Source organism: Bombina bombina, chromosome 1 (assembly GCF_027579735.1).
Source record: "Bombina bombina isolate aBomBom1 chromosome 1, aBomBom1.pri, whole genome shotgun sequence".
NCBI classification, from domain to species: Eukaryota; Metazoa; Chordata; class Amphibia; order Anura; family Bombinatoridae; genus Bombina; species Bombina bombina.
In genome coordinates, this window is record NC_069499.1 from 517,267,306 (window position 1) to 517,294,169 (window position 26,864).

General features: G+C 39.7%; 1 protein-coding gene across 1 annotated transcript in view; it reads right to left on the reverse strand.

Annotated features, from left to right (window-relative positions):
• NEMP2 (nuclear envelope integral membrane protein 2) overlaps positions 1-25,787 on the reverse strand; it is a 33,255-nt gene extending 7,468 nt beyond the window's left edge. Inside the window, exons 1-5 of the mRNA XM_053690348.1 lie at positions 25,594-25,787; positions 24,546-24,618; positions 19,695-19,788; positions 17,112-17,226; positions 4,822-5,047 (exon numbers count right to left, since the gene is read on the reverse strand). Coding sequence (XP_053546323.1) covers positions 4,822-5,047; positions 17,112-17,226; positions 19,695-19,788; positions 24,546-24,618; positions 25,594-25,774 — 689 coding nt within the window. The 5' untranslated portion in view covers positions 25,775-25,787. The remainder of the gene's footprint in view (positions 1-4,821; positions 5,048-17,111; positions 17,227-19,694; positions 19,789-24,545; positions 24,619-25,593) is intronic.
• Positions 25,788-26,864: the final 1,077 nt, after the last annotated feature.

A 26,864-nucleotide genomic window follows, 5' to 3' on the forward strand; every position in this document is an offset into this window, starting at 1 on the left:
TAAAATTGAGAAAAATTTAAAAAAAATTTTTATTTCATCGCATTTGGCATGGAATATACCAAAATGGGCCTAGATCAAATACTTTGGGTTGTCTACTAAAACAAAAATATATAGTTTTGATAAGTAAATATAAAAAAAGGCTCTGTTTATGTTTAAATGTAGTGAATGCAAAAATGCTAAAAATGCTCTGGTCTTTTGGGGAAGATTTGTCTTAATTGCCCGGTCCTTAAGGGGTTAAAAGGGACATAAACCCAACATTTTTCCTTTATGATTTAGATAGAACATACCATTTTACAGAACGTTCAGATTTACTTCAATTGTCAAATTAGCTTCATTCTCTTGGTATCCTTTGTTGAAGAAGCAGCAATGCACCACTGGGAGCTAGCTAAACAAATGGGGTGAGCCAATGACAAGAGGCATAACTGTGCAGCTTCCAATCAGCAGCTAGGTCCCAGTAGTGCATTGCGGCTTCTAAGCCTACCTAGGAAGGGTACAAAGGGTACCAAAGGAACAAAGCAAATTATATAATAGAAGTACAATGAAAAGTATTGCATGCTCTATCTGAATCTTAAAAATGTTTTTTTTTTACTTGACTGTCCCTTCAATCCCATTGTTTCCCTGCAATTCGATGTACACAGAATCAACCCCTTATTAAGTTTAAAAAAGCTCAATAAATAGAAGATTGGTGCAGTGGAATAGATCTGTGCAAGGACCTAAGTGTGAGGAGGGAGGGACAAGCAGTAAAAATAACATTGAAACCTATAATGTTATTGTTTTAGTTAAATAAAACTATTTAATTGTAATTATTTAATTTAATTATTAATTAAAAAGGTAACTATTATTTTGTTTAGTTACATAAAACTATTTAAATAAAAGTGAAACATATGTTATTGTTTTAGTTACATAAAATGATTAAAAACAGAATTTATGCTTACCTGATAAATTACTTTCTCCAAGTGTCCTTCCTTGGGTCGACCATGGGGAACAATTTCTTAAATATAGGAGGTGGGACAAAGGGTATGCCTGGTTTCTCCCACTGCTTATTCACTATGTCCGCCACCCTTTTAGGGATCGGAAAGGCATCAGGGTGCACCGGGACCTCTAAGAATTTGTCCATCTTGCACAATTTTTCTGGAATGACCAGAGTCACAATCATCCAGAGTAGATAGCACCTCCTTAAGTAATGCGCGGAGATGCTCTAACTTAAATTTAAACGTCACAACATCAGGTTCTGCCTGTTGAGAAATTCTTCCTGAATCTGAAATTTCTCCCTCTGACAAACCCTCCCTCACTGCCACTTCTGACTGGTGTGAGGGTATGACAGATAAACTATCGTCAGCGCCTTCTTGCTTCACTGTATTTAAAACTGAGCAATCACGCTTTCTCTGAAATGCTGGCATTTTGGATAAAATATTAGCTATGGAATTATCCATTACTGCCGTTAATTGTTGCATAGTAACAAGCAGTGGCGCGCTAGATGTACTAGGGGTCGCCTGCGCGGGCATAACTGGTGTTGACACAGAAGGAGAGGATGATGAACTATCCCCACTACCTTCATTTGAGGAATCATCTTGGGCAACCTTATTAAATGTGACAGTACTGTCCTTACTTTGTCTGGACGCCATGGCACAATTATCACATACATTTGAAGGGGGGACCACCTTGGCCTCCATACATACCGAACATGTTCTATCTGAAGGTACAGACATGTTAGACAGGCTTAAACAGGCTAATAATGCAAAAAAAATGTTTTAAAACAAAACCGTTACTGTCTCTTTAAATGTTAAAAAGAGCACACTTTATTTCTGAATGTGTGAAAAACTATGAAGGAAATATCCAATCTTTACCAAATTGTCACCACAGTGTCTTAATGCTTTAAAAGTATTGCACCCCAAATTTCAAGCTTTTAACCCCTTAAATGAGGAAACCGGAGCCGTTTAATCAAATAACAATTTTTAACCCCACTACAGTCCCAGCCACAGCGCTTGCTGCGACTTCACCTGTCCTTAGGAGTTATACGATACCAAATTAAGCCTTCCAGGAACGTTTTCAATGATCACCAGACCCTCTCACATACAGCTGCATGCACTGCATCCAAAAGAAACTGTGAAATTATGGTGCGAAAATGAGGCTCTGCCTACTATAGTGAAAGGCCCTTCCTGACTGGAAAGGTGTCTAAACAACTGCCTGGCGCCTAAAAACGTTCCCCCACAATAAAAGTTTTATAAATCACCTCAGATTTCATAAAAAACTTAAATAAAGCAATCGATTTAGCCCACAAGAGTGTCAACCAGTGTATAGCCCATAATAAGCCTTCATTCTGTTAAGAGTCTAAGAAAATGGCTTACCGATCCCCAAGAGGAAAAATGACAGTCTTCTAGCATTACACAGTCTTGTTAGAAAATGGACTAGTCATACCTTGAGCAGAAAAGTCTGCTAACTGTTCCCCCCAACTGAAGTTCTCTGGGCTCAACAGTCCTGCGTGGGAACAGCAATTGATTTTAGTTACTGCTGCTAAAATCATACTCCTCTTTTAAACAGAACTCTTCATCCCTTTCTGTTTTAGAGTAAATAGTACAAACCGGCACTATTTTAAAATAACAAACTCTTGATAGCAGAATAAAAAACTACAACTAAACACCACATACTCTTCACCATCTCCGTGGAGATGTTACTTGTTCAGAGCGGCAAAGAGAATGACTGGGGGGCGGAGCCTGAGGAGGGGCTATATGGGCAGCTTTTGCTGTGCTCTTTGCCATTTCCTGTTGGGGAAGAGAATATTCCCACAAGTAATGGATGACGCCGTGGACCGGACACACCAATGTTGGAGAAATGATTATTGATGATTAAAGCAATGATAATTTTCTTCTTCCAAAAAAGTACAGCTGAAAAGTTGATCAAATATGAATGACTAGTCCTAAAGCCCGTGTACACGGGCCATTTTTTGCAGTACAGAGGTCCCACCCCTTGCTCTCTCTCTATCCCCCCTCTTTTGCTCTCTGTCCCTCTCCCCTCCCCTCTATTGCGCTCTCTCCCCCCCTCCCCTCTTTTGCGCGCTCTCTCCCCCCTCCCCTCTTTTGCTCTCTCTGTCCCCCCCTCTCCTCTTGCTCTCTCTGTCCCCCCTCTCTCCTCTTGCTCTCTCTGTCCCCCCCCCCTCTCTCTCTTGCTCTCTCTGTCCCCCCCCTCTCTCTCTTGCTCTCTCTGTCCCCCCCCCTCTCTCTTGCTCTCTCTGTCCCCCCCCTCTCTCTCTTGCTCTCTCTGTCCCCCCTCTCTCTTGCTCTCTCTGTCCCCCCCTCTCTTGCTCTCTCTGTCCCCCCCTCTCTCTCTCTCTTGCTCTCTGTCCCCCCCTCTCTCTCTTGCTCTCTGTCCCCCCTCTCTTGCTCTCTCTGTCCCCTTCCTCTCTTGCTCTCTCTGTCCCCTTCCTCTCTTGCTCTCTCTGTCCCCCCTCTCTCTCTTGCTCTCTCTGTCCCCCCTCTCTCTCTTGCTCTCTCTGTCCCCCCTCTCTCTCTTGCTCTCTCTGTCCCCCCTCTCTCTCTTACTCTCTCTGTCCCCCCTCTCTCTCTTGCCCTCTCTGTCCCCCCCTCTCTTGCTCTCTCTGTCCCTGCTCTCTTGCTCTCTCTGTCACCCCCTCTCTCTTGCTCTCTCTGTCCCCCCTCTCTCTCTTGCTCTCTCTGTCCCCCCTCTCTCTTGCTCTCTCTGTCCCCCCCTCTCTCTTGCTCTCTCTGTCCCCCCCTCTCTCTTGCTCTCTCTGTCCCCCCCCTCTCTCTTGCTCTCTCTGTCCCCCCCTCTCTCTTGCTCTTTCTGTCCCCCCCTCTCTCTTGCTCTTTCTGTCCCCCCCTCTCTCTTGCTCTCTCTGTCCCCCCTCTCTCTTGCTCTCTCTGTCCCCCCCTCTCTCTTGCTCTCTCTGTCCCCCCCTCTCTCTTGCTCTCTCTGTCCCCCCTCTCTCTTGCTCTCTCTGTCCCCCCTCTCTCTTGCTCTCTCTGTCCCCCCTCTCTCTTGCTCTCTCTGCCTCCCCCTCTCTCTTGCTCTCTCTGCCTCCCCCTCTCTCTTGCTCTCCCCCTCTCTCTTGCCCTCTGTGTCCCCCCTCTCTCTTGCCCTCTGTGTCCCCCCTTTTGCTCTCTATCCCCCCTCTTTTGCTCTCTCTCTATCCTCCCCTCTTTTGCTCTCTCTCTATCCTCCCCTCTTTTGCTCTCTCTCTATCCTCCCCTCTTTTGCTCCCTCTATCCTCCCCCTCTTTTGCTCCCTCTATCCCCCCTCTTTTGCTCTCTCTATCCCCCATTATTTTGCTCTCTCTACCCCCCCTCTTTTGCTCTCTCTCTCTATGCCCCCTCTTGAGTGCTCTCACTGCCACGGGGCCTGGCTCCGCCCCTCGTAACCCGCCCCTCATCATGCCCGGCCGGCCCCACCTCCGTCACGCCTATTATTCTCAGAGGATCAGATGCCAGGAGGTCTGTCTGTTGAAGGCCAGGTGTGTTCTCGTGCTGTCTCTACTACGCATGACAGTTTCGGGCAAACACACTTGGCCTTTTATATTACAGGATTGGAGAAGTTCACCTCCCAATAATTTCATAATTATCTATTAACGGTATATACCTAAAATCAATAATTTTCTGATAGAACTGGAAAAATAATATGAAAAGTTATTTTAAAAATGAAACTTGTATGTAAAAAAACAAGATTTAAATCGAGTCTTACTGACTAGTGATTTAAATCAAATCCACCCAAAAGAGCACTGAAGTGGATAAAGAATTAAGAGATATGTTAGTTGCACTATTGTGTCATGGTGGTTGAGTGCAAATTAAATATTATTGGATCACTAACCTGAACAAATAAGACAAAGCTCTAACAGGATAACACAGTCCTTTGGCTGAAATGAGGATAATGATGATAGCATAGGCGACATCAGGGACAGCAAGACCAAAATATATAAAAAAGCAGGCGATTAATTGCAGTGTCCAGGTGATCAGGTTTATGCTCCATTGGCTTCTAATTGGACCGTGCTTGTAGCAGGCTGCAAAACTGAGTAACACAGCAGCCACAAAATACCCTGGGAATGAAAGAGGTGTATTAGATTATACCGATCAGAAATAGCACTCACAACAGGAAGTTTGGTGCTATACTGGTAACTAGTCTATCAATGTAAACCATGACTGATATCTATGTTAACAAACTATTAAAGTGTTTCCCTTATATATTATAACTTTATCACTTTTCTTTTTATAGCCAAATAACTAAAACTAGACCCTAATACATTTTAAATTGATGGAGACATACTTTTCTTTTTGGGGGGAGGGGGTCACTACAGTAATTTTGCACTTAAAGGGCCATTATACACATTTTTCTTTGCATAAATGGTTTGTAGATGATCTATTTATTAAGCCCATAAAGTTTTTTTTTTTTTTAAATGTATAATTTTGCTTATTTTTAAATAACATTGCTCTGATTTTCAGACTCCTAACCAAGCCCCAAAGTTTTATTTGAATACCGTCAGCTACCTTCTCCAGCTTGCTCCTGTTTGTGTAAAAGGTCTTTTCATATGCAAAAGAAGGGGGAGGGGGGAGTGTCTTATTTCCCACTTGCAGTGGGCTTTCCAGCTGCCTTTTCAACAGAGCTAAACTGAAAGCTTCTAAGTACGTTTTTAAACCATTTTATACTGGATTTTTATATCAGTATCTGTGCATCTTATTCTTTATAGTTGTGTCTATTACGTGCAGTTATATGAAAATGAGTGTATACTGTCCCTTTAATGCCATATAGCAACTGACACAATAATAAAATGTATGTTTACCTGATAAATTTCTTTCTTTACGGACATGGAGAGTCCACAGCGTCATTCCAATTACTAGTGGGATATTCACTCCTGGCCAGCAGGAGGCGACAAAGAGCACCCCAGCAGAGCTGTTAAGTGTCACTTCCCTTACCCATAAGTCCCAGTCATTCGGCCGAAGGGAAATGGAAAAAGAAGATATCACAAAGGTGTAGAGGTGACTGAGGTTTAACAAAAAATACTGTCCTATTTAAGGCTGGGGTCGTGGACTCTCCATGTCCAGAAAGAAAGAAATTTATCAGGTAAGCATAAATTTTATTTTCTTTCCTAAGACATGGAGAGTCCACAACGTCATTCCAATTTTTAGTGGGAACCAATACCCAAGCTAGAGGACACGGAATGAGCAGGGTGGGAGAACAAGACAGGCGGACCAAAACAGAAGGCACCCCCGCTTGAAGAACCTTACTCCCAAAAGAGGCCTCAGCCGAGGCAAAAGTAACAAATTTGTAAAATTTAGAAAAAGTATGCAGAGAGGACCATGTAGTCGCCTTGCAAATCTGTTCCACAAAAGCTTCATTTTTAAAAGCCCAAGATGAGGAGACAGCCCTAGTAGAATGAGCCGTAATTCTCCAAGGAGGCTGCTGTCCAGCAGTCTCATAAGCAAAATGAATCATACTTCTCAACCAGAGGGAAAGAGAAGTAAAAAAAGAGGCCTTCTGACCCTTCCGCTTTCCAGAGAAACAAATAGGGCAGAAGACTGACGAAAGTCCTTAGTAGCTTGTAGATAAAATTTTAAAGCGCGCACAACATCTAAGTTATGCAAAAGACGTTTCTTATGAGAAGAAGTATTAGGACGAAGAGAAGAAACAACAATTTCCTGATTAATGTTTCAATCCGAAACAAGCTTAGGGAGAAACCCCAACTTAGTACGAAGGACCGCTTTATCCGCATGAAAAAAAAGGTAAGGGGAAATCTCACTGCAGAGCCGAGAGTTCAGAAACTCTGCGAGCAGAGGAAATAGCAATAAGAAACAAAACCTTCCAAAGATAACAATATCTACAAAATGCATTGGCTCAAACGGAGCCTGCTGTAAAACGTTAAGCACAAGGTTGAAACTCCAAGGAGGAGCCACAGGCTTAAACACAGGCCTGATTCTGACAAAAAGATTGAACATCTGGCACATCCGCCAGGCGTTTGTGTAAAAGAATAGACAGTGCAGAAATGTGACCCTTCAGAGAACTGACTGACAAACCCTTCTCCAGACCTTTCTGGAGAAAAGACAAAATTCTAGGAATCCTAACCCTACTCCAAGAGAAGAACTTCACACCAACATTGGTATTTACGCCATACCTTACGAGTAACCGGTTTGCTAGCCTGAAGCATAGTATCAATGACGGACTCAGAAAAACCACGCTTAGCCAAAACTAAGCGTTCAATTTCCAAGCAGTCAACTTCAGAGAGACTAGATTTGAATGGAGGAAAGGACTGAGTTAGAAGGTCCTTCCTCAGAGGTAAACTCCAAGGTGGAAGAGGTGCCAACTTCACCAGGTCCACAAACCATATCCTGCGAGGCCAAGCAGGAGCTATTAGAATTACAGACGCTCTCTCCTGCTTGATGCGAGAAATGACTTGTGGAAGGAGAGCAAACGGAGGAAACAGGTATGCTAGACCGAAATCCCAAGGAACCGCCAAAGCATCTATCAGGGCGGCCTGAGGATCTCTTGACCTTGAATTGTTCTCTTGGAAGCTTGGCGTTCTGAAGAGACGCCATCAGATCCAACTCTGGCACCCCCCACTTGAGGGTTAACCTGGAGGAGAACACCTCCAGATGGAGAGCCCCCTGCCCGGGTTGAAAAGTCTGTCTGTTTAGAAACAAGCTGGCATCTGTGGTCACAATCACCCAGGAGGGTCTCCGGAAGCATGTGCCCTAAGACAGATGATCCTGAGAAATCCACCACGAGTCTCTTGTTAACGGATCCAGATAGATCTGAATGGTCTCCGTTCCATTGTCTGAGCATACATAATTATAGAGCTCTCAGATGGAATATAATGTCAATGGAAGCAACCATCAGATCAATTACCTTCATACATTGAGCCACTGATGGACAAACAGTAGACTGGAGAGAGAGGCAAGAAGAGAGAAGCTTGGATTTTCTGACCTCCGTCAGAAAAATCTTCATAGATGGGGAATCTATAAATGGTTCCTAAGAAACACACCCTTGTAGCTGGAACAAGGGAACTCTTCTCCAGATTCAATTTCCATCTGTGGTAACGTAGAAAAGACAACAAGATCTCTGTATGAGATTTTGCTAGTTTAAAAGACGACACCTGAATCAAGATGTCATCCAGGTAAGACGCCCCTGCAATTCCCTGAGACCTGACAACTGCCAAAAGAGTCCCCAGAACCTTAGTGAAAATTCTGGGAGCTGTGGCAAGGCCAAACAGAAGAGCAACAAATTTAAAGTGCTTGTCTAGAAAAACAAATCTCAGGAACGGGTGATGATCCCTGTGAATGGGAAGATGAAGATACGTGTCCTTCAGGTCTATGGTCGTCATGAACTGACCCTCTTGGACCAAAGGAAGAATGGAATGAATGGTTTCCATCTTGAAGGACGGTACCCTGAGAAACTGGTTAAGACATTTTAGGTCTAAAATGGGTCGAAAAGTTTCCTATTTTTTTGGGAACTAGAAACAGATTTGAATAGAATCCTAGACCCTGTTCCATTACTGGAACCGGAACAATGACTCCCAGGGAGAAAAGGTCCTGAACGCAGTTTAAGAATGCCTTTCTTTGCACCTGATCTGCAGATAGTTGTGAGAGAAGGAATCTGCCCCTGGGAGGACAAGTCTTGAATTCTATTTTGTAATCATGAGACACTATGTCCACAGCCCAAGGATCTGGGACATCCCGTATCCAAGCTTGTTGGAACAAGGACAGTCTGCCCCCACTTGATCCAATACTGACTTAGTCTCAGATGAAGGCTTCTTTGATTGCTTCCCCTTATTCCAAGTCTGATTGGATTTCCAAGAGGACTTGGACTACTCCGGCTTAGAGGAAGACTTTTTACCCTTGAAGTTACGAAAGGAACGAAAATTAGAATTTTTGACGCCCCTTGTCTTGTGGTAGAAAATACCCCTTTCCACCTGTGATTTCAGAAATTATCTCTGCCAAACCAGGACCAAACAGGGTCTTACCCTTGTAAGGTAGGGACAGGAGCTTGGACTTGGAGGTAACATCAGCTGACCAAGACTTTAGCCACAGAGCCCTGCGAGCTAGAGCAGTGAAGCCGGACATCTTGGCTCCTAGTCTAATGACTTGCATGTTGGCATCAGAGATAAAGGAATCAGCCAGCTTGAGAGCTTTGATCATATCTTGGATCTCCTCTAACAAAGTCTCCTCTAAAATCAGCTCGGATAAAGCATCACACCAATAAGACGCTGCGCTTGTTACTGCAGCAATACAAACAGCAGGTTGACATTGTAATCTCTGATGAATATACATTTTCTTTAAATACACCTCCAGCTTTTTGTCCATGGGATCCTTAAAGGAACAGCTATCCTCTATAGGAATCGTAGTTCACTTGGCCAGAGTAGAAATAGCTCCTTTCACCTTAGGCACAGTACGCAATGAGTCCGAATGGAGTCAGCAACAGGAAACATTTTTAGAAACAGGAGACAAGGGAAAAGAAAATCCCTGGTTTATCCCATTCCTGTGCTATGATCTCTGACACATTTCAACAGAGGAAGGAACATCATAGTATTTATTAAGTTTACTAGATTTTTTTAGAGTTGACAGTAACAGAAGAATCTGAGTCATCCAAAGTAGCCAGTACCTCCTTAAGAAGTAAACGAACGTGTTCAAGCTTAAATCTGAAGTTTACTTCTTCAGAATCAGTCAAAGGATATATACTGTCAGAATCTGAGATCTCACCCTCAGAAGCAACCGAGGTATCCTCCTCATCCGACTTACGGGGGAGGTCAACCATCACAGAAGAAGATGGAACAGACACCTTATCAGAAAAATGCTTTGATTTCCTCTTGCGCTTACCCGCCATGGGAAAAGCAGATAAAGCCGCAGATACTACAGAAGATAACTGTGCAAAAAAATCTCTTAGCAAATACACGCCTCCAGGAGGCTGAGAGGAACCGCAGGGCACTGTAGGTGATGCCAAAGAGGCTTGGGACGTTTGAGGAGAAAGCTGTGGCATATCCTGAACAGCATTATCCTGAGAGACAATAGGCTCAGAAGGGAGAAATTTATATTTAAATTTTAAGGTCCTATCTAAACATGAGGAACAAAATTGCATAGCGCAAAAACGCTAAGACCCAATAACAAAATATGCGCCTCTACTCCTCAGACAGTCTGAGGTGCCCTACCTTCAAAATGTATCCCAATGCACAAAACTCTCTGTATACCGAGCAGACGAACCGCCACAGCAGAGAGTTCACATATGAATGACGCCACTCCGCTCAGACTTGCAAGCGGGAGGTCACGTGAGCAGCAGCAAAAAGAACTGCACAATAAAGTATAAGCGCACGTTCCTGCCTCTTAAAGTGAATGTAAATTTTGATGATAAAGTGCCCGGTTTTTAAAAATTCGATTAAAAACAGGGGCACTTTAATTCATCAAAATTTACATTTCACTTGTGTTGTGAAAATACCTTTTAATTTTGACAGCCGCTGCATCACTTCCTCCGCCCGTCGCAAATCCTCTTCCTGGGTCTAAAATGAGGAATCCGGCTTCCTCCAGTCACTGGGTTGAATCAGACACTGATTCCCTTGGGGGGGAAGCCATGATTGGGAGGATGGCCAATCCATTATTTCTGAAGTAGTAAGAGTCTTGCGACGACCGGGGGAAGCTGGAGCGGCTGTCAAGATTAAAAGGTAAGTATTTTCACAACACGAGTGAAATGTAAATTTTGATGAATTAAAGTGCCCCTGTTTTTAATTACATTTTTAAAAACCGAGCACTTTATCATCAAAATTTACATTCACTTTAAGTAAAAACGGAAAGCAGCCGGAATAAAAATCTAACACATCCTCTAGCTTACTGCTAATAAATGTTTAATGTTTAATAGCCATAAGGTCAAAAGAACAATCCCACAAAACATAAGAGAAAGCATTAACCCCTTAGTCTCCACATACAAAAGTGCCTGCACACCGTCCCCAAAAAAATCCTTAATAAAGGATTAAACATGTCCCATTAAATCTAATGCAGAAATCTATAGTGCAAGTCTCCAGTACCTAGGAGGCAAGAGCACTTACCTGCATATCCAGCTGTCGGGCAGAAAGACAGCTCACCAGGTGTGAAAGGACACATACTCCTATCAGAGACCTGTAGAAAAAGAGAGAACAGAGTAACCAACTCTGGTTTTCTATAAAAGGGGTAACAATGTAAGAAGCAAGGCAAAGTCAACCTCACCGCCTTCTAACTGGTATAAGCCACCACTAACCTTACTCAAGAGATTGACGTGGACACAGCTAAACCCCAATCCTTGCTTGCAGGGAAAAATACCCATAAAAGGATTAAATATCTTCAGACACCAACTTCGCCTAGCTTCCATTGACAGAGGCAATGAGAATGACTGGGGCTTATGGGTAAGGGAAGTGACACTTAACAGCTCTGCTGGGGTGCTCTTTGCCTCCTCCTGCTGGCCAGGAGTGAATATCACACTAGTAATTGGAATGACGTTGTGGGCTCTCCATGTCTTAGGAAAGAAATAGTCGTTTAGATATCTCAGTTTATAGAATAGCGCTACAGCAATGTTGCAGGCCACATTGCAACTGGGGGTGCAAATATATGCTAATCCCTTGGATACCAGAGTGCAACCTTTCTGGTGTAATCCTAACTTCCACAATGTCACCACTTACCAGCCACAAAGATGGGTAGATGGTGACATTGGGATGTCACTGATGACAATATCTGTATATCAACCCTGTTACTACTGCAAGGAATACTGCAGACATTTAACGTTTGACCCCTTAATGACTGATGCCGGCTGTCTGTAGCACTTTCAGGGCTAAGGGACTGCGGGTCTCCTCACCAGCAGCAAGACGGTGCTATTTCTGCATGCCACAGACGAATGAAGCAAGCAGAAATAGGGCAGTCTTTCTGCTATACACAATGGACAAAGTACAGGGTACATCACTGTTAAGGGGTTTTGTTTTTTCATTAAAGGAACATTAAACCCCAAATTTTTTCTTTCATTTTTCAGGTAGAGAATACAATAAAAATAAATTTTAAAAAATGTACTTCTATTATCAAATTTGCGTCATTCTACTGTTCTATGTTGAAGAGATACCTATATAGGAAATGTGCACATGTCAGACAGGAAATAGTGCCAACGTATAACATTGTTCATATAATGCTACATACACATGCACACTCCGGAGCTTCCATCCCCGCTTTTCAACAAAGGATAACAAGAAAATTAAGAAAATTTGATAATTGAACAGACAAATTTAAACACCTTTCCAATTTACTTCTATCTGAAAAAAAAATGAAATAAAAATGTTGGCTTTTTATGTCCATTTAAAGATATTATTGCTACTATTGATTTAAAAAAGGGACAGTCAACACCAGAATTTTTGTTGTTTAAAAAAAGATAGATAATCCCTTTATTACTCGTTCCCCAGTTTTGCATAACCAACACAGTTATATTAATATATGTTTTACCTCTGCAATTACCTTGTATCTAAGCCTCTACAAACTGCCCCTTATTTCAGCTCTTTTGACAGATTTGCATTTTAGCCAATCAGTGCTGACTCCTAGGTAACTTCACGTGCGTGACACAAGGGTGCAGCGTTCCTGGCAGCGTCTGCGGACTCGGCAAGACAACCGGAAGTGACGCCGGTTTCAGTGTAGTCTTTCCATAGGGAGCCAACGGAGTGCCGTAGCAGTGGCGAAACCCAGCCACTATGTAGGTGCAGGAAAGAGAAAAAATGCAGGCACTTCTGTGGATATCTTAAAAACGGTAAGTCTTTATTTAAGTAGCAATTAAAAATTGAACAGCTACAACCGCTGTAAAGATAGCTGGAAAAAGGTACAAAATCGACAAAAGGCAAGGCTGGGGAGAAAAATAGACACAGAAAAATGTCTGACTAGTTTCGAGTACGGACTGTACTCTTATTCATAGACATACAAAGAGAAAGCTAGGCTCGCCTTTTTTCTCTTTGTATGTCTATGAATAAGAGTACAGTCCGTACTCGAAACTAGTCAGACATTTTTCTGTGTCTATTTTTCTCCCCAGCCTTGCCTTTTGTCGATTTTGTACCTTTTTCCAGCTATCTTTACAGCGGTTGTAGCTGTTCAATTTTTAATTGCTACTTAAATAAAGACTTACCGTTTTTAAGATATCCACAGAAGTGCCTGCATTTTTTCTCTTTCCTCCAACTTCACGTGCGTGACCTCAATGTTATGTATATGACACACATGAACTAATGCCCTCTAATGGTGAAAACTGTCAAAGATTCAGATTAGAGGCAGCCTTCAAGGTCTAAGAAATTAGCATATGAGCCTACCTTGGTTTAGCTTTCAACTAAGAATACCAAAAGAACAAAGCAAAATTGGTGATAAAAGTAAATTGGAAAGTTGTTTAAAATTACATGCCCTTTTCCCATAGACATATAGAATTATGGAGATTTTGATGTCCACCAAATGTTTGTTTGTTGTTTAATGTTCCCTTATATAATTTATGAGATGTACATATTCCGTGTTTGATAGGGTTCAGTTCATCATATAACTCTGAAATGAATATTGGGCTCCTAGGTTATACAGTACACGGATTGATATTGTACAAGCTACACTAGGGAGCCAGGCATTCTTTGTCCTACATGTTCTTTAGATTTTTATATCTATTGGATGAAACATGCTTATGAATGTTAGTTATATCTCAGGGCCCAATACTGACAGACTCATTTAAACACAGCTGTTCAGCTCTATGTCTAGTTTGTGTCATTTTAAAATCTTTTGGCTTGCTAATATTACAGATCCTGACTTAGTCCCTATGCCAGTTAAATTATCTACATGTTGCGACCCAGGCTGATGCCATTGGAGTAGGTTAGGCTATATTCCTTACATGGCTGCTATAAGCTTCATTACTCCCTATGGACTTGATGACATTGAATATCTCCTACAGCTGAACTATTCTTTATGTTCCAACTGTATGGTACATATCCGCATAGTTTAACTAACACAATATAGGTTACTGATGTTACCATATTTAGTGCCAGTCTCTATTACCATTCGTTTAACTCATTCCCTCTTAGTAGAGAAACTAGCATAATATTTGCCCTACTCCATACATTTAATATTTAAGTATGCCTTGGACTTCCCTTACTAGTTTATTTTGTCAGTTGTCCCTCCCAGTCATCAATCTATACATATAGCATTAATCCCTTGATGACATGCCCAGGCTATGGCACACTGTTGGTATATATGATACATGATGACAGGGAATAAAATATATCTCAGCTCTTCTCCTCTACATACAGCACAAATAGGAGAAATTTGCTCTTGCTCTGCACTCACATTGTTTAAAAGCCCAAAAGTATTTTCCAGTCTACCACCTTAACTAACTCCGCTCCCCCCTCCTCCTTTTCCCTTACCCCATTTTGAGCAGCTCTTGCCCGCTGATTTTCCCTTCCCAAAAAATAATAATAATAAAAAAAAATCTAACCCCCCCCCCCCCCCCTTGCCCCATCCTTTTTAGAATAGATAACCTAATACATGATCTTTATGGCAATGAGGGGACCATTTTTCTTCTATATTTAATATAAAACTGAGGTTCTATTACACCCTATGCGAAATTCCCACGGACATACTAGCTTAAACTACGTTAGACTACCAATCCCACTTACTAGATCCATTTCGTACATCCCTTTCTCATCTCTCAGACAGATAGAACAATAGGTTATTCTATATACTATACAGCTACAGTGTTTATACCTGATCAGAGATTTACGGATCTTATGTCTACAGTTTTTACCGCCTAAGATTTGTGATATGTTTATTGGCTAAGTATGTATGTATTATCACATTGTCATTTTTGTTTACGTGTGAATTTCGTATGTTAATTCTTTTCATAACCTCAATAAAAAATTTATTTAAAAAGAAAAAAAAAAAAAACATGCCCTATTTTAATCATTAAAGTTTATTTTGGACTGGACTTTCCCTTTAACCCCTTAACGACCGAGGACGTGCAGGGTACGTCCTCAAAAAAAAGGCAGTTAACGCCTGAGGACGTACCCTGCACGTCCTCGGTGTGGAAAGCAGCTGGAAGCGATCCTGCTCGCTTCCAGCTGCTTTCCGGTTATTGCAGTGATGCCTCGATATGGGGGCATCCTGCAATAACGCTAGATGGCCATCCGATGCAGAGAGAGCCACTCCGTGGCCCTCTCTGCACCGGACATCGATGGCCGGTATCGTTGGTGGGTGGGAGCCGACTTGGGAGGCGGGTGGGCGGCCATCGATGGGCCGGGTAATGTAGAGGGGGGCGGGATCGGGGGCAGGGCCGATGGGGGCGCGCACGGGGGCGGCGGGCGGGCGCGTGCACGGGGCGGGAGCGGGAGGGAACGCTACACTACAGAAAATCAAAGTTTGAGAAAGGGGTATCTGAATAAAAAAAAATGTAAATCAAATGTATCTAGGAGGGGGTGGGGGGTTGGTCTTTGGTGGGGCAGGGAGCTACACTACAGAAAAGGGGAAACATTAAAAAATATAAGCAATTTTATTCTAAACTGGGTACTGGCAGACAGCTGCCAGTACCCAAGATGGCGGCCATTAAGACAGAGGGGGAGAGTTAGAGAGCTGTTTGGTGGGGGATCAGTCAGGTTGGGGGCTAAAGGGGGGTCCTACAGAGCAGCATATGTAAATATGCCTTTTCTTTTAAAAAAAAAAGCCCAAATATAGCTTTTATTTTAGTACTGGCAGAGTTTCTGCCAGTACTTAAGATGGCGGGGACAATTGTGGGGTGGGGGAGGGAAGAGAGCTGTTTGGGAGGGATCAGGGGGTCTGATGTTTCAGGTGGGAGGCTAAGCTCTACACTAAAGCTAAAATTAACCCTGCAAGCTCCCTACAAGCTACCTAATTAACCCCTTCACTGCTAGCCATAATACGTGTGATGCGCATTTAGCGGCCTAAGTACCAAAAAGCAACGCCAAAGCCATATGTGTCTGCTATTTCTGAACAAAGGGGATCACAGAGAAAAATTTACAACCATTTATGCCATAATTGCACAAGCTGTTTGTAAATAATTTCAGTGAGAAACAAAAAGTTTGTGAAAAAGGGAACTTTTTTTTTTATTTGATCGCATTTGGCGGTGAAATGGTGGCATGTAATATACCAAAATGGGCCTAGATCAATACTTTGGGTTGTCTGCTACACTAGACTAAAGCTAAAATTAACCCTACAAGCTCCCTACAAGCTCCCTAATTAACCCCTGCACTGCTGGGCATAATACACGTGTGGTGCGCAGCAGCATTTAGCGGCCTTCTAATTACCAAAAAGCAATGCCAAAGCCATATATGTCTGCTATTTTTGAACAAAGGGGATCCCAGAGAAAATTTTACAACCATTTATGCCATAATTGCACAAGCTGTTTGTAAATAATTTCAGTGAGAAACCGAAAGTTTGTGAAAAAGTGAACGATTTTTTGTATTTGATCGCATTTGGCGGTGAAATGGTGGCATGAAATATACCAAAATTGGCCTAGATCAATACTTTGGGATGTCTTCTAAAAAAAAATATATACATGTCAAGGGATATTCAGGGATTCCTGAAAGATATCAGTGTCCCAATGTAACTAGCGCTAATCTTGAATAAAATGGTTTGGAAATAGCAAAGTGCTACTTGTATTTATGGCCCTATAACTTGGAAAAAAAAGCAAAGAACATGTAAATATTGGGTATTTCTAAACTCAGGACAAAATTTAGAAAATATTTAGCATGGGTGTTTTTTGGTGGTTGTAGATGTGTAACAGATTTTGGGGGTCAAAGTTAGAAAAAGTGTGTTTTTTCCACTTTTTTCTCATATTTTATAATTTTTTTTATAATAAATTATAAGATATGATGAAAATAATGGTATCTTTGGAAAGTCCATTTAATGGCGAGAAAAACGGTATATAATATGTGTGGGTACAGTAAATGAGCAAGAGGAAAATTACAGCTAAACACAAACACCGCAAAAATGTAAAAATAGCCTTGGTCCCAAACGGACAGAAAATGGAAAAGTGCTCTGGTCACTAAGGGGTTAAAATATATTTTTGGATGACGACTACTCTCTCTAAACATACTAATTGTAACCATCATAAATAAATTGCAGATCACATTTTCACAAGGTACTTACCCACTAAGTAAGATTTGTTTTGACTCCATAGCCATGAAATATTATCTTTCAAGAACTTAACAGTAAATGCAGTGAAAACCCAACATCCGCTCATCAAAAGCCAGAACGTTTTAGTCTGAAAAATATATAAAAAGAAGCACATTAAATGAAAATCAGAATTTAGTTTTTCCTTAAAAATCCTATAAGATCAAACAGATTCAACCTTTTCAAATCTGGCAACAATCGAATTCTTTTTATTGAGCATAACATTATAATTTGTGTGTTGTAAGCGTGGGCATGTAGAGGAGTAGTGTGACATTTTGAATAGGAGGAGGGGTGGGGTGGATAAAAAGTACTGGAAAGCAGTCTGGTAACACAGTTTGGACAGAACCGGTATATTAAAAATAAATAAGGACTCAGTGTCATATATATTGAGGTATAATGAATAGCTACATAGGTAGCTACATAGGATGAAGGAGGTTTATTCTATGCTGCACAAACTTCCAGCCATATAGAGAGCAAGCTAATTGGGAGAAAGGTCCTAATAGACAGAAAATATTTATGGACAACCGTACTTATTTAAGATTATGTCTTCAGTGTGTGTGTTTAGGTGATCAAATCAGCCAATAGGATGTAAGCAGCTCTTATCCTATTGGCTGATTTTACTTTATTAAGCAATAGGAATGCAAGGGTAGCCCTATATAAAAAGGGGTACCTTGCATTCAATCTTCAGTGTGCAGTGGCCGATCGCATGAAGAGGACCTCCGTGGCGCTGACCGCTTCGCCAAGAAGATAGAAGATGGACCCGTGATGGGTAAAGATGGAGCCGCCTAGATGAAGACCTTTCGCCGCCAGGAAAAATATGTTTCACGGAACCTCAGCAATGGTGAGTACTGATTTTGGGGTTAGTGTTAGGTCTTGTTTTTTTTTTTTGGGGGGGGGGGGGGGTTTGTTTTTTTTTTTTAGATTAGGGCTTTTTTTTGTTTTGTTATGGCCTGAATTCTCTTTTAAGGGCAATGTCCATACAAATGCCCTTTTCAGGGCAATGGGTTAATTAGTTGTTTTTTTTAGTTAGTTTTTTTTTTGTAATGTTGTAATGTTAGGGGGTAATTGTTTTTTGGGGGTTTTTTTGCAAAAGAGTTGTTAACTTTAGGGCAATGCCCTACAAAAGGCCCTTTTAAGGGCTATCGATACTTTATAGATTGGGGTGGGGTTTTTTTGTTTGTTTTTTTTAGCAAGTTATTAGAATAGGAATAACTTTTTTATTTAGGATAATTTAGTTTGTTATTTTCTGTAATTGTTATTATTTTCTGTAAGGTAAATTTTTAATTTTTTTTGTAAGGGTAGGTTTTTTTTTTTAATGTAATGGTTTTATGTAAATTAGTTATTTTTTGGAATTTGTTTTTATTTTTAATGTAGTTAGTATATTTTTAATTTTATTTCAGTGTAGTTTAATTTGGGGTGTTGGGTTAGGGGGCTTAGTATTTAGTTAATACTTTGCGTTGTGGGGGCTTGGCGGTTTAGGGGTTAATTAGGCGATTGCGATGTGGGGGGTTGAGGTGTTACTATTGTGCATGCGTTAGTTGTTTGATAAGGCTTCCAAGGAGTTACGGTACTTTTTTACTCAGTGCAAGGCTTGCTGTCTGCCTATGTGTGGTGATGTGAAAGTGGATTAAAATATCTTCATTCTGCGCGTAAGTCCTTGCGTTGCATATGTGATACCTACTGGCGATGCCAGTTCCATATTAGTTTATGGGAGTAAAAAGTGCGGGCGACGTGTAAAATATACGCGTGTAACTTGCCTGCTGTGCCGTATATGTGATCAATCGATTAGACTTAAAATTGTCGTCACATATGTGATCAGGCCCAATGTATGCTTCTGGGCATTTGTTCTTCATTTCTTGCAATTCAAAAGGACATTGTATTAAAATATTCTTGCTTTAATGTGTTCCTAATCATCATGTTTACATATACTGTATACACTCAGGCAGCAGAAAAAAACCAAAACAAAAACCTCCAAATAAAAATAAAACAACGCTGGGTCTGATTGCTGTTGGCATCTTAAAAAAAGGTGTGCACACGCGCACACCTTAGAGGGAATGGAGCCTACGGAATTGTAATAAATTGTTTACAAATAAATCCTTTACCTTTATTTTATCAATTAAATTAGATAGATACAGTGCTGGTATATTTGTCTTTTGCTTTAATGGCAAAGTGTGGGTGACTCCCATCAGCAACCTCTGCATTTTCTACTGCTCGCTGCTATAAGGTGCACAATGAGAAGGGAGCAAAAGTGCTTCATTAATATCTATATGAACTTTTAAGAAATGTGATATTGAAGTATGAACCTTGTCTCACTTTTCCCAAAAACTGTTTCATCACTTGGGGAGGGTGAAACAGACAAACACAATTTGTGCTGTTTGGCAATAAATAAAGCCTATTCATTTGTAATTACACAGGAAGATTCTATGGATTGTATCTGGTTTATAAAGTATAGTATGGCTCTTTAATAATGTACAGGACATGGGTATAGGTGTACGGCTATGGAGAGATAGCTCAGTCACAAAATTACAGGAAATAATAAGCAGCATTATATAAACTTACCTGGGTAATAAACCTTTTACCTATGAGCAGAATGAAAACAAGAGATGCACAAACACCTAAAGTCACCCCAGCAGTGTAGTAGAGGACAGCACTCCTGGAAATAGAACAGAATATATTATAAGAACAGAATGTTCATGAGCCCAGAGGTGACTCTTAAAGGAAAATAATACGTATAGGCTAAATCACTTAAAAGTGATGCAGCATAACTGCAAAAAGCCGACATGAAAATATCACTTGAACATCTCTATGTAAAAAAGGAAGATATTTTACCTCACAATTTCCTCAGCTCACCAGAGTAAGTGCTGTGTAAACAGTTATACTTCAGCTGCTGTCCAGCAGCAGGTAATAAAAAATTTTTTAAAAAAGAAGGAAGAAATGAACAGCAGCCAATTAGCATCAGCAGTGTTGAGGTCATGAACTGTGATGTCATAAGATTTCATAGTAAACGTACTTAAAATGAATAGGGAAATAACAAGTGTGCATGAGGCACGCTCCCTTGCAGGTCCTGGGACAGGCATACTGATTTGCTGCATAAAGTCCTTTACAATGGGGTGTGAATACTAAGGACATTTTGAGGTAAAATATCTTTCTTTTTTACATAGAGATGTTCAGGTGATATTTTCTAGTCAGCTTTTTACAGCTATGCTGCATCACTTTCAATTGTTTCAACATTTGGGTATCATGTTCCTTTTAAGTTCCACTTACCTCCTGTATGAACGCTCTACATAGGGTGCAGGGAGCCCATAAGAGGCTTCAGGGTGATACAGGAGCCTATTAAATTATATCTATATTCTCCTTAATTTATTGGATTAGTTCTTCTCTCATATGTTTCCTAGGCACTGTATTTTAATGCTGTATTTTGCATTAAACCTCAATAAAAAATACTATTAAAAAAGGGGTCAGGATGTTCCAACTAAAACTTCAGAGCATATAGATGAGATATTGTACACACACATTTCTTAGTTATATTTACCCACATAATGATTTAAACATTTTTGAACAAATACTGTAGGTGAACTAGTAGTTATAGCTTATGTTATAGCCGATGACGCTGATCTAATGTAGGCTTATGGTTCAGCTAGAGTTAAAGTTATAGTTGGCTGCAAAATTCCTTGGCATCTAAGGGATTGACAAGAAGGTCATCTCCTGTTGAAAATGTCAACTGTGAGATTTTTGTGCATGTGACGTCACACATGATATTTTGCTATTGGAAAGATACTCCTAATGGAACTCATAGGCAGCTATACTTAAAGGACACTGTACTATAAAAGTGGTTTCCCCCTTACTGTGTACCAAATGACTTGTTATACCTACTGCAGAGTATTAGATATTTGGGAGATTGTACCTTCATTTTTATTTTTCTATTTGAAATAGCTACTTTTGAGCATTAAAACCATCCCCAGTTGTTCTCAAGGACAACCTCATAAAAATGGATGGAGCCTGCAGGTAAAGCAGACCTGATAATGTTATCTATGTCTAAACATGCAGCCTGATAGTTAGGTGAAATGGTAATTATGGCTGGAGGGGGGGGGGGGGGATTAATGAACACGACTAGATATTTCAGATACAAATATCTCTCTTAGGTTAAAGGGAAATTTGAACTCTAAAATGTTCTCCTCTTTAATGTGTTCCCAATGGTCCATTTTACCTGCTGGAGTGCATTACATTGTTTGCACACAGCTCGTTTACCTTTATTTTCCTATGTGAAATAGCTGATTTTACCTGTAGAAACCGCCACCTACACTGAAAATATGTATAACACAGTTTCTACAGGTAAAAGCTGCTATTTAACATAACAAAATACAGGTAAAGGAGCGGTTTGCAAACAATTATATACACTTCAGCAGGTACAATGGTCCATTGGGAGAAAATTTTAGAGTACAATCTCCATTTAAAGGAACATTTTATTTTAATGTATTTTATACAATGTCAGTTAACATTGCATTGCCAACATAAGGGACATATCCTCTTTGGTATTGTTTATCATAGGTCTTTTGCTGTAGCTAATTAGGGACACATAAATAAGTGCATACATTGGCCATGCAACCACTGAGTAGAATGTACAGGGTTAGAGTTCACAATCCAGCATGATCAACTCCATGCTCTCATTTTTCAGAACTAAAGGGTCATTGTACTGTAAAATGTGTTCCCCTTAATGTGTTTCTAATGACTTGTTAAAGGGATGTATTAATTATTAGGGATGTGCATTTGGATCGTTAGTGAGCATCCGAATGTGGAAGTAAGGAGCCACCCGTTCCCTTCGGACATTTTCGTAGCCAGATTGATTCCTGTAAAAGACCCACACTCTTAGATTTGTGCAAAGCCAGATCTTATAATGGGGATCTTTTACAGGAATCAATCCGGCTACGAAAATATCCAAAGGGAAAAAGCGGATCTTTACTTCTGCATTCGGATCCACACTAATGATCCGAATGCGATCCAAATGCACGTACCTATTAATTATTTTAAAAAGGCTTTTACCTTTTATTTCTTATTTTAACTTCATGTGTGCAGTGTCCATTTCTTCCTGTCATAGCCCTACAAGGAGGCTGTGGTCTCTGCAGAAAGGCTAATCTAGCTAGATGTCAAATCTTCTAGAGTAACTTGAGCTAGTTTATTATTCAGATAATGCTAGAGAGACAGTAGGTCTGTTTTGCTCAGGCTCAGAAGTAGCAGAATGCAACTTAAATAGTTGCATTCAGCTCTCTTATTTACCTGAGGGTAGGGGTTACAATGAGAAATTATAAGTGCTCATTTTGCAAGAAAACAAGTAAGTTGTTTGCTGTCTTTTACACAATCTGTTTATTTTTAGGTTTTGATTTACTATAGGAGCACTGTTTAATATCCATTTAAACTAGCTGCAGAGTATCCCAGTATGGGAAATTATTCTTTTAGGTTTATTTTTGTATTTCACATCGCTTTTTTGCTCAGTGAAAACAGAGCCCATTGTTGTCAATAACATGTCCATTAACATGTGCTGACCCTTAAAGGGATAGTATTTTTTTTTATTTTTTTTTTACTTTTAAAGAACTACTATAAATGTTAAAGTGAAGGTCAAGTTACTAATATTGCCCCACGGCATTGCATAGGCATTCATGAAAAGCTTTAAATTTATATATATTGAAGATTTTTTACCTATTTACCGCTGCGACGATAAGCGCAGCTCTCCCGCCCGACATAATGTCAAAATGATTGACAGATGACGATTTGTAAAATAACGAGTATTGGTTCTTTTACGAATCGTCATCTGTCAATCAATTTGACAAAATGGAGAACGGGAGAGCTGCCCTTACTGTTGCAGCGGTAAATAGGTAATAATTCTTCAATATATATATATATATATATATATATATATATATATATATATATATATATATATATATTTAAATTTTTAAAACTTTTCATGAATTAAACCCATTTTAATTTTTAAAATGTCTATGCAATGCCGTGGGGCAATATTCGTAAATTGACCTTCACTTTAAGGATATTTGTAATTTGTACCTTTTAAACATTTTCTTTCATTTTTTTGTAATTTGTCCTGTAAAATTATTATTAGGCCAAACCCATTATTAGACTCGTTGTATGAGCCCTATAATAATGTTCTACCTAGGTAGAAACATCATGGCGGCCCGCATGCGCATCAAAACTGTGGCGAATCATGATCCAAGCAGGGCGAACATGTGGATCATAATGTCGACGCCAGAAGGATTGGCGCATCAGAGCGCTGAAGTTTCACGGCAAGCAGACGGTGCAGAGGAAGGAGCAGCAGTAGCAGAAGAAATACCAATATCGATCAAGGTAAGTATGCAAAGTACCCCTAGACCAACGAGCACATTAAATAGTTATTATATACAGTACAAAGCCTAGAATGGCATTCGCAAAAATGGCAGCTGAGCGTGTTTGCTAATACTGCGCATGCGATTTCCTTTAATAACCAATGCGCAGGAGAGGTTGCCATAATTATACTACTATGAATATTTGAATGAAATGGATGCAGACGCTTTCCTATTGGATGGGAAACAGGAATTCATTTTTCATAAACTCTGCCTATTTTTATGGGCGGTCCTTGCCGCTTGGTTTATGCAATTTAAAAAGTAAATTTAAAGGAATTAAGAAGCTTAGTTTCTGAAAAAAAGTAGGTTTATTTTATTACATACATATATATATATATATATATATATATATATATATATATATATATATATATATATATATATATATATATATATAATATCTTATTTTTGTACTATTGTGACAAGATATCTAACCCTTTAAGGAAGAGCACACTTGCTTATCTTCTCTCTTTATGTACACAACACTAATACTTAGGTACCGAGATCTTTATTGAGGATTGTGAGTACAATGAGCAAAGCCAGTTATTTTAATTGCAAGAATAAATCTGAATAAGCAACTTCCAATACATTTAAAGGGCTATTAGAATTTAAATTTAAATATTACACTCTCTAATCCATTAGAGCATGTCATTTTAAGACTATTGACCCTAAACTACTTTGTGTTTAACCCTAGCAAAGGTGTTAAAAACTGTGCACTGCTGGTCCTAAACGGAACCAGGTGAAAAAAACATCCTAATGCAAAAATAAAATTAACTAAGTACATTTTTTCTATAGTGTGCATTGGTAACGATCTGTTAAGCTCCTACACATGGTTTTCATAAAGAATTTTTAGGAGTCAGGCAGAATTATAATCACACAAATGTTTCAGGAGCCAGGGCTACTAGGATGCTGATGTTTTTTAAACCCTAGCTGGAAGATTTTGTATACTCCTATTTATTCTGAACAGAAATCAATATGCAGGACATTAAAGCATAATGCACATAAAACAGATACATACCGACTTAGGGAACTGGCTAAACAGAACAGGAGAATGCCAACAAAGAAAAGAATGAAGTGTCTTGTGCTGAATTCTGGGGAAGATATAAAAACATATGGTTATAGAAGAGAAATGACCAGAAATCAGAGGACGGTGACAACGAACAAGCAAGGGAAAATTAATTCATTATACATTATCAGTCAGCTATTACGCACCATCTTATTACATTTCCCTAAGATGGACAACAGCACATTTTACATTCAGTTAGAAGTATTTCTGCAATAAACTTATCTAGGAAGTATTTCTGCAAGCACAAGTAAACCCAGGTTTAGAGGTACCTTGTTTGCGCTTGCGACACACAAGACATTCGCTGACAGGCCGTGTGATGTAACAGGGACTTCCCAGTGCAGCCAGTGATAAATAAGGACACTGACATTTTTTGTTTAAAGAAAGGAATAAAGATAAATCTGACATTTGTATTAAAATAGATTTAGGTTGCATGATGGTGCAAGTGGGTCATTTGGTTTATCATATATAAAGCAGTCTGCACATGGCTTACATCAGTGGTACCACATTAAAATGATTATTTATACATGATTATAGATCCGAAGTCTACAGATCGGCAGGTTGCTCTACAAAATTCAACACCCTCTAAAGAGAAAGGTCAAAATATTGTACAGATATTTGGTGGTATTAAGGACATGAGACTATAAGCAAGATTTATCAAGCACTTTCACAATTCTTTTTATTCTTCTCTGGAGAAGCGCATCTGTGCGCCAAAATGTATATATATATATCTCACCAATGATAAATATTGCTCTTTATGTCAGCAGTTTTCCAAAAAAATCTTTTAACAATGTTTTACATTTGAAAGAAAACTAGGTGGAAGCAGTGTTTGCTGCCATACAGTGATTCAGACACATGCACTTTACCCAGCTCTTTAACAAAGAATAAAGCATATTTGATCATAGAAGTAAATTGGAAACGGTTTTGTGATTGTATGCTCCAAATCATCAAAGAAAACTTCTTTGTTTTGCATCCCTTTAAAAATGTTAAGTGCTGCACTTACCAGTTCTTTTAATGCTTACTGTGTAAACAGATGGTTTATTGATTATCTTCACATCAAAGCGGAGTCTCTCATCATACCAGTTCACGTTAATATAGGCCTCGTTAGAATCAGAAGAACTCCAAATACTTTGAAGAAAGCAAATGATAGAAACTTGGAGATTTTCAGCATATTGGCAGTTCATCTCTTTTGACTGCTGAATAACAGTGATCGTTTCTGTGCTGTGTATCTGAATCTGAAATGGAAGATGCACTTTTTAGACGACTTTACTCTGTGTAAGCAACAATAGTAATAAAAAACAAAAGTCAATTAAATTACTTAAAACATCTTGTAAACAAGAAGGGGTGGCTCACAATCTTGTGCTTGATTCTGTCAGATACTTTCTGAACTTCAGTGATCACAATTCCAAAATGTATCTGCCGTTAAAGGGACAGTCTACGCCAAAATGGTTATTGTTTAAAAAGATAGATAACGCCTTTACTACACAATCCCCAGCTTTGCACAACCAACACTGTTTTATTAATAAACTTTATAAACCTCTAACTTTCTGCCTGTTTCTAAGTCACTACAGACAGCCTCTTATCGCATCCTTTTTTATTAGCTTTTCACAACAAGAGACTGTTAGTTCATTTAGGCCATATAGATAACATTGTGCTCTCTCCCGTGGAGTTGTGCAGGACACAGCACTAATAGGCTAAAATGCAAGTCAACAGATAATAAATAGCCATGTGATCAGGGGGTTGTCAGAAGAGGCTTAGATACAAGGTAATCACAGAGGTAAAAAGTATATTAATATAACTGTGTTGGTTATGCAAAACGGGGAAATGGGTAATAAAAGGGATTATCTATTTTTTTTATATAATAAAAATGTTGGCGTACATTGTCCCTTTAATACACCTGAATCTCAGGCTAATTACATTGAATCATTATCTGTATAGTTAAGGTCCCGATTTAGTTATCCATAAATCAAATGTGCCTGATTATTTATTATTTTATTATACTTTATTTATAAAGCGCTAACATATTCCACAGCGCTGCCCATAGGTTCAATTCATTTAAAGAAAACAATGATATAAGACTTGTAGGAGACAGGACAACATTTACAAACACATACAGGAGGAATTGAGGGCCCTATTCCTGTGGGAACTTACAATCTAGACGGGTAGGAGGTTGAGAAACAGGAGGTGAGGACTGCAAGATTAAGAAAGATGTTAATGCAGAGTTAGATGAGGGAAATGTTAGGTAAGTGAAATTAATTTATTATTGAGTTGGGT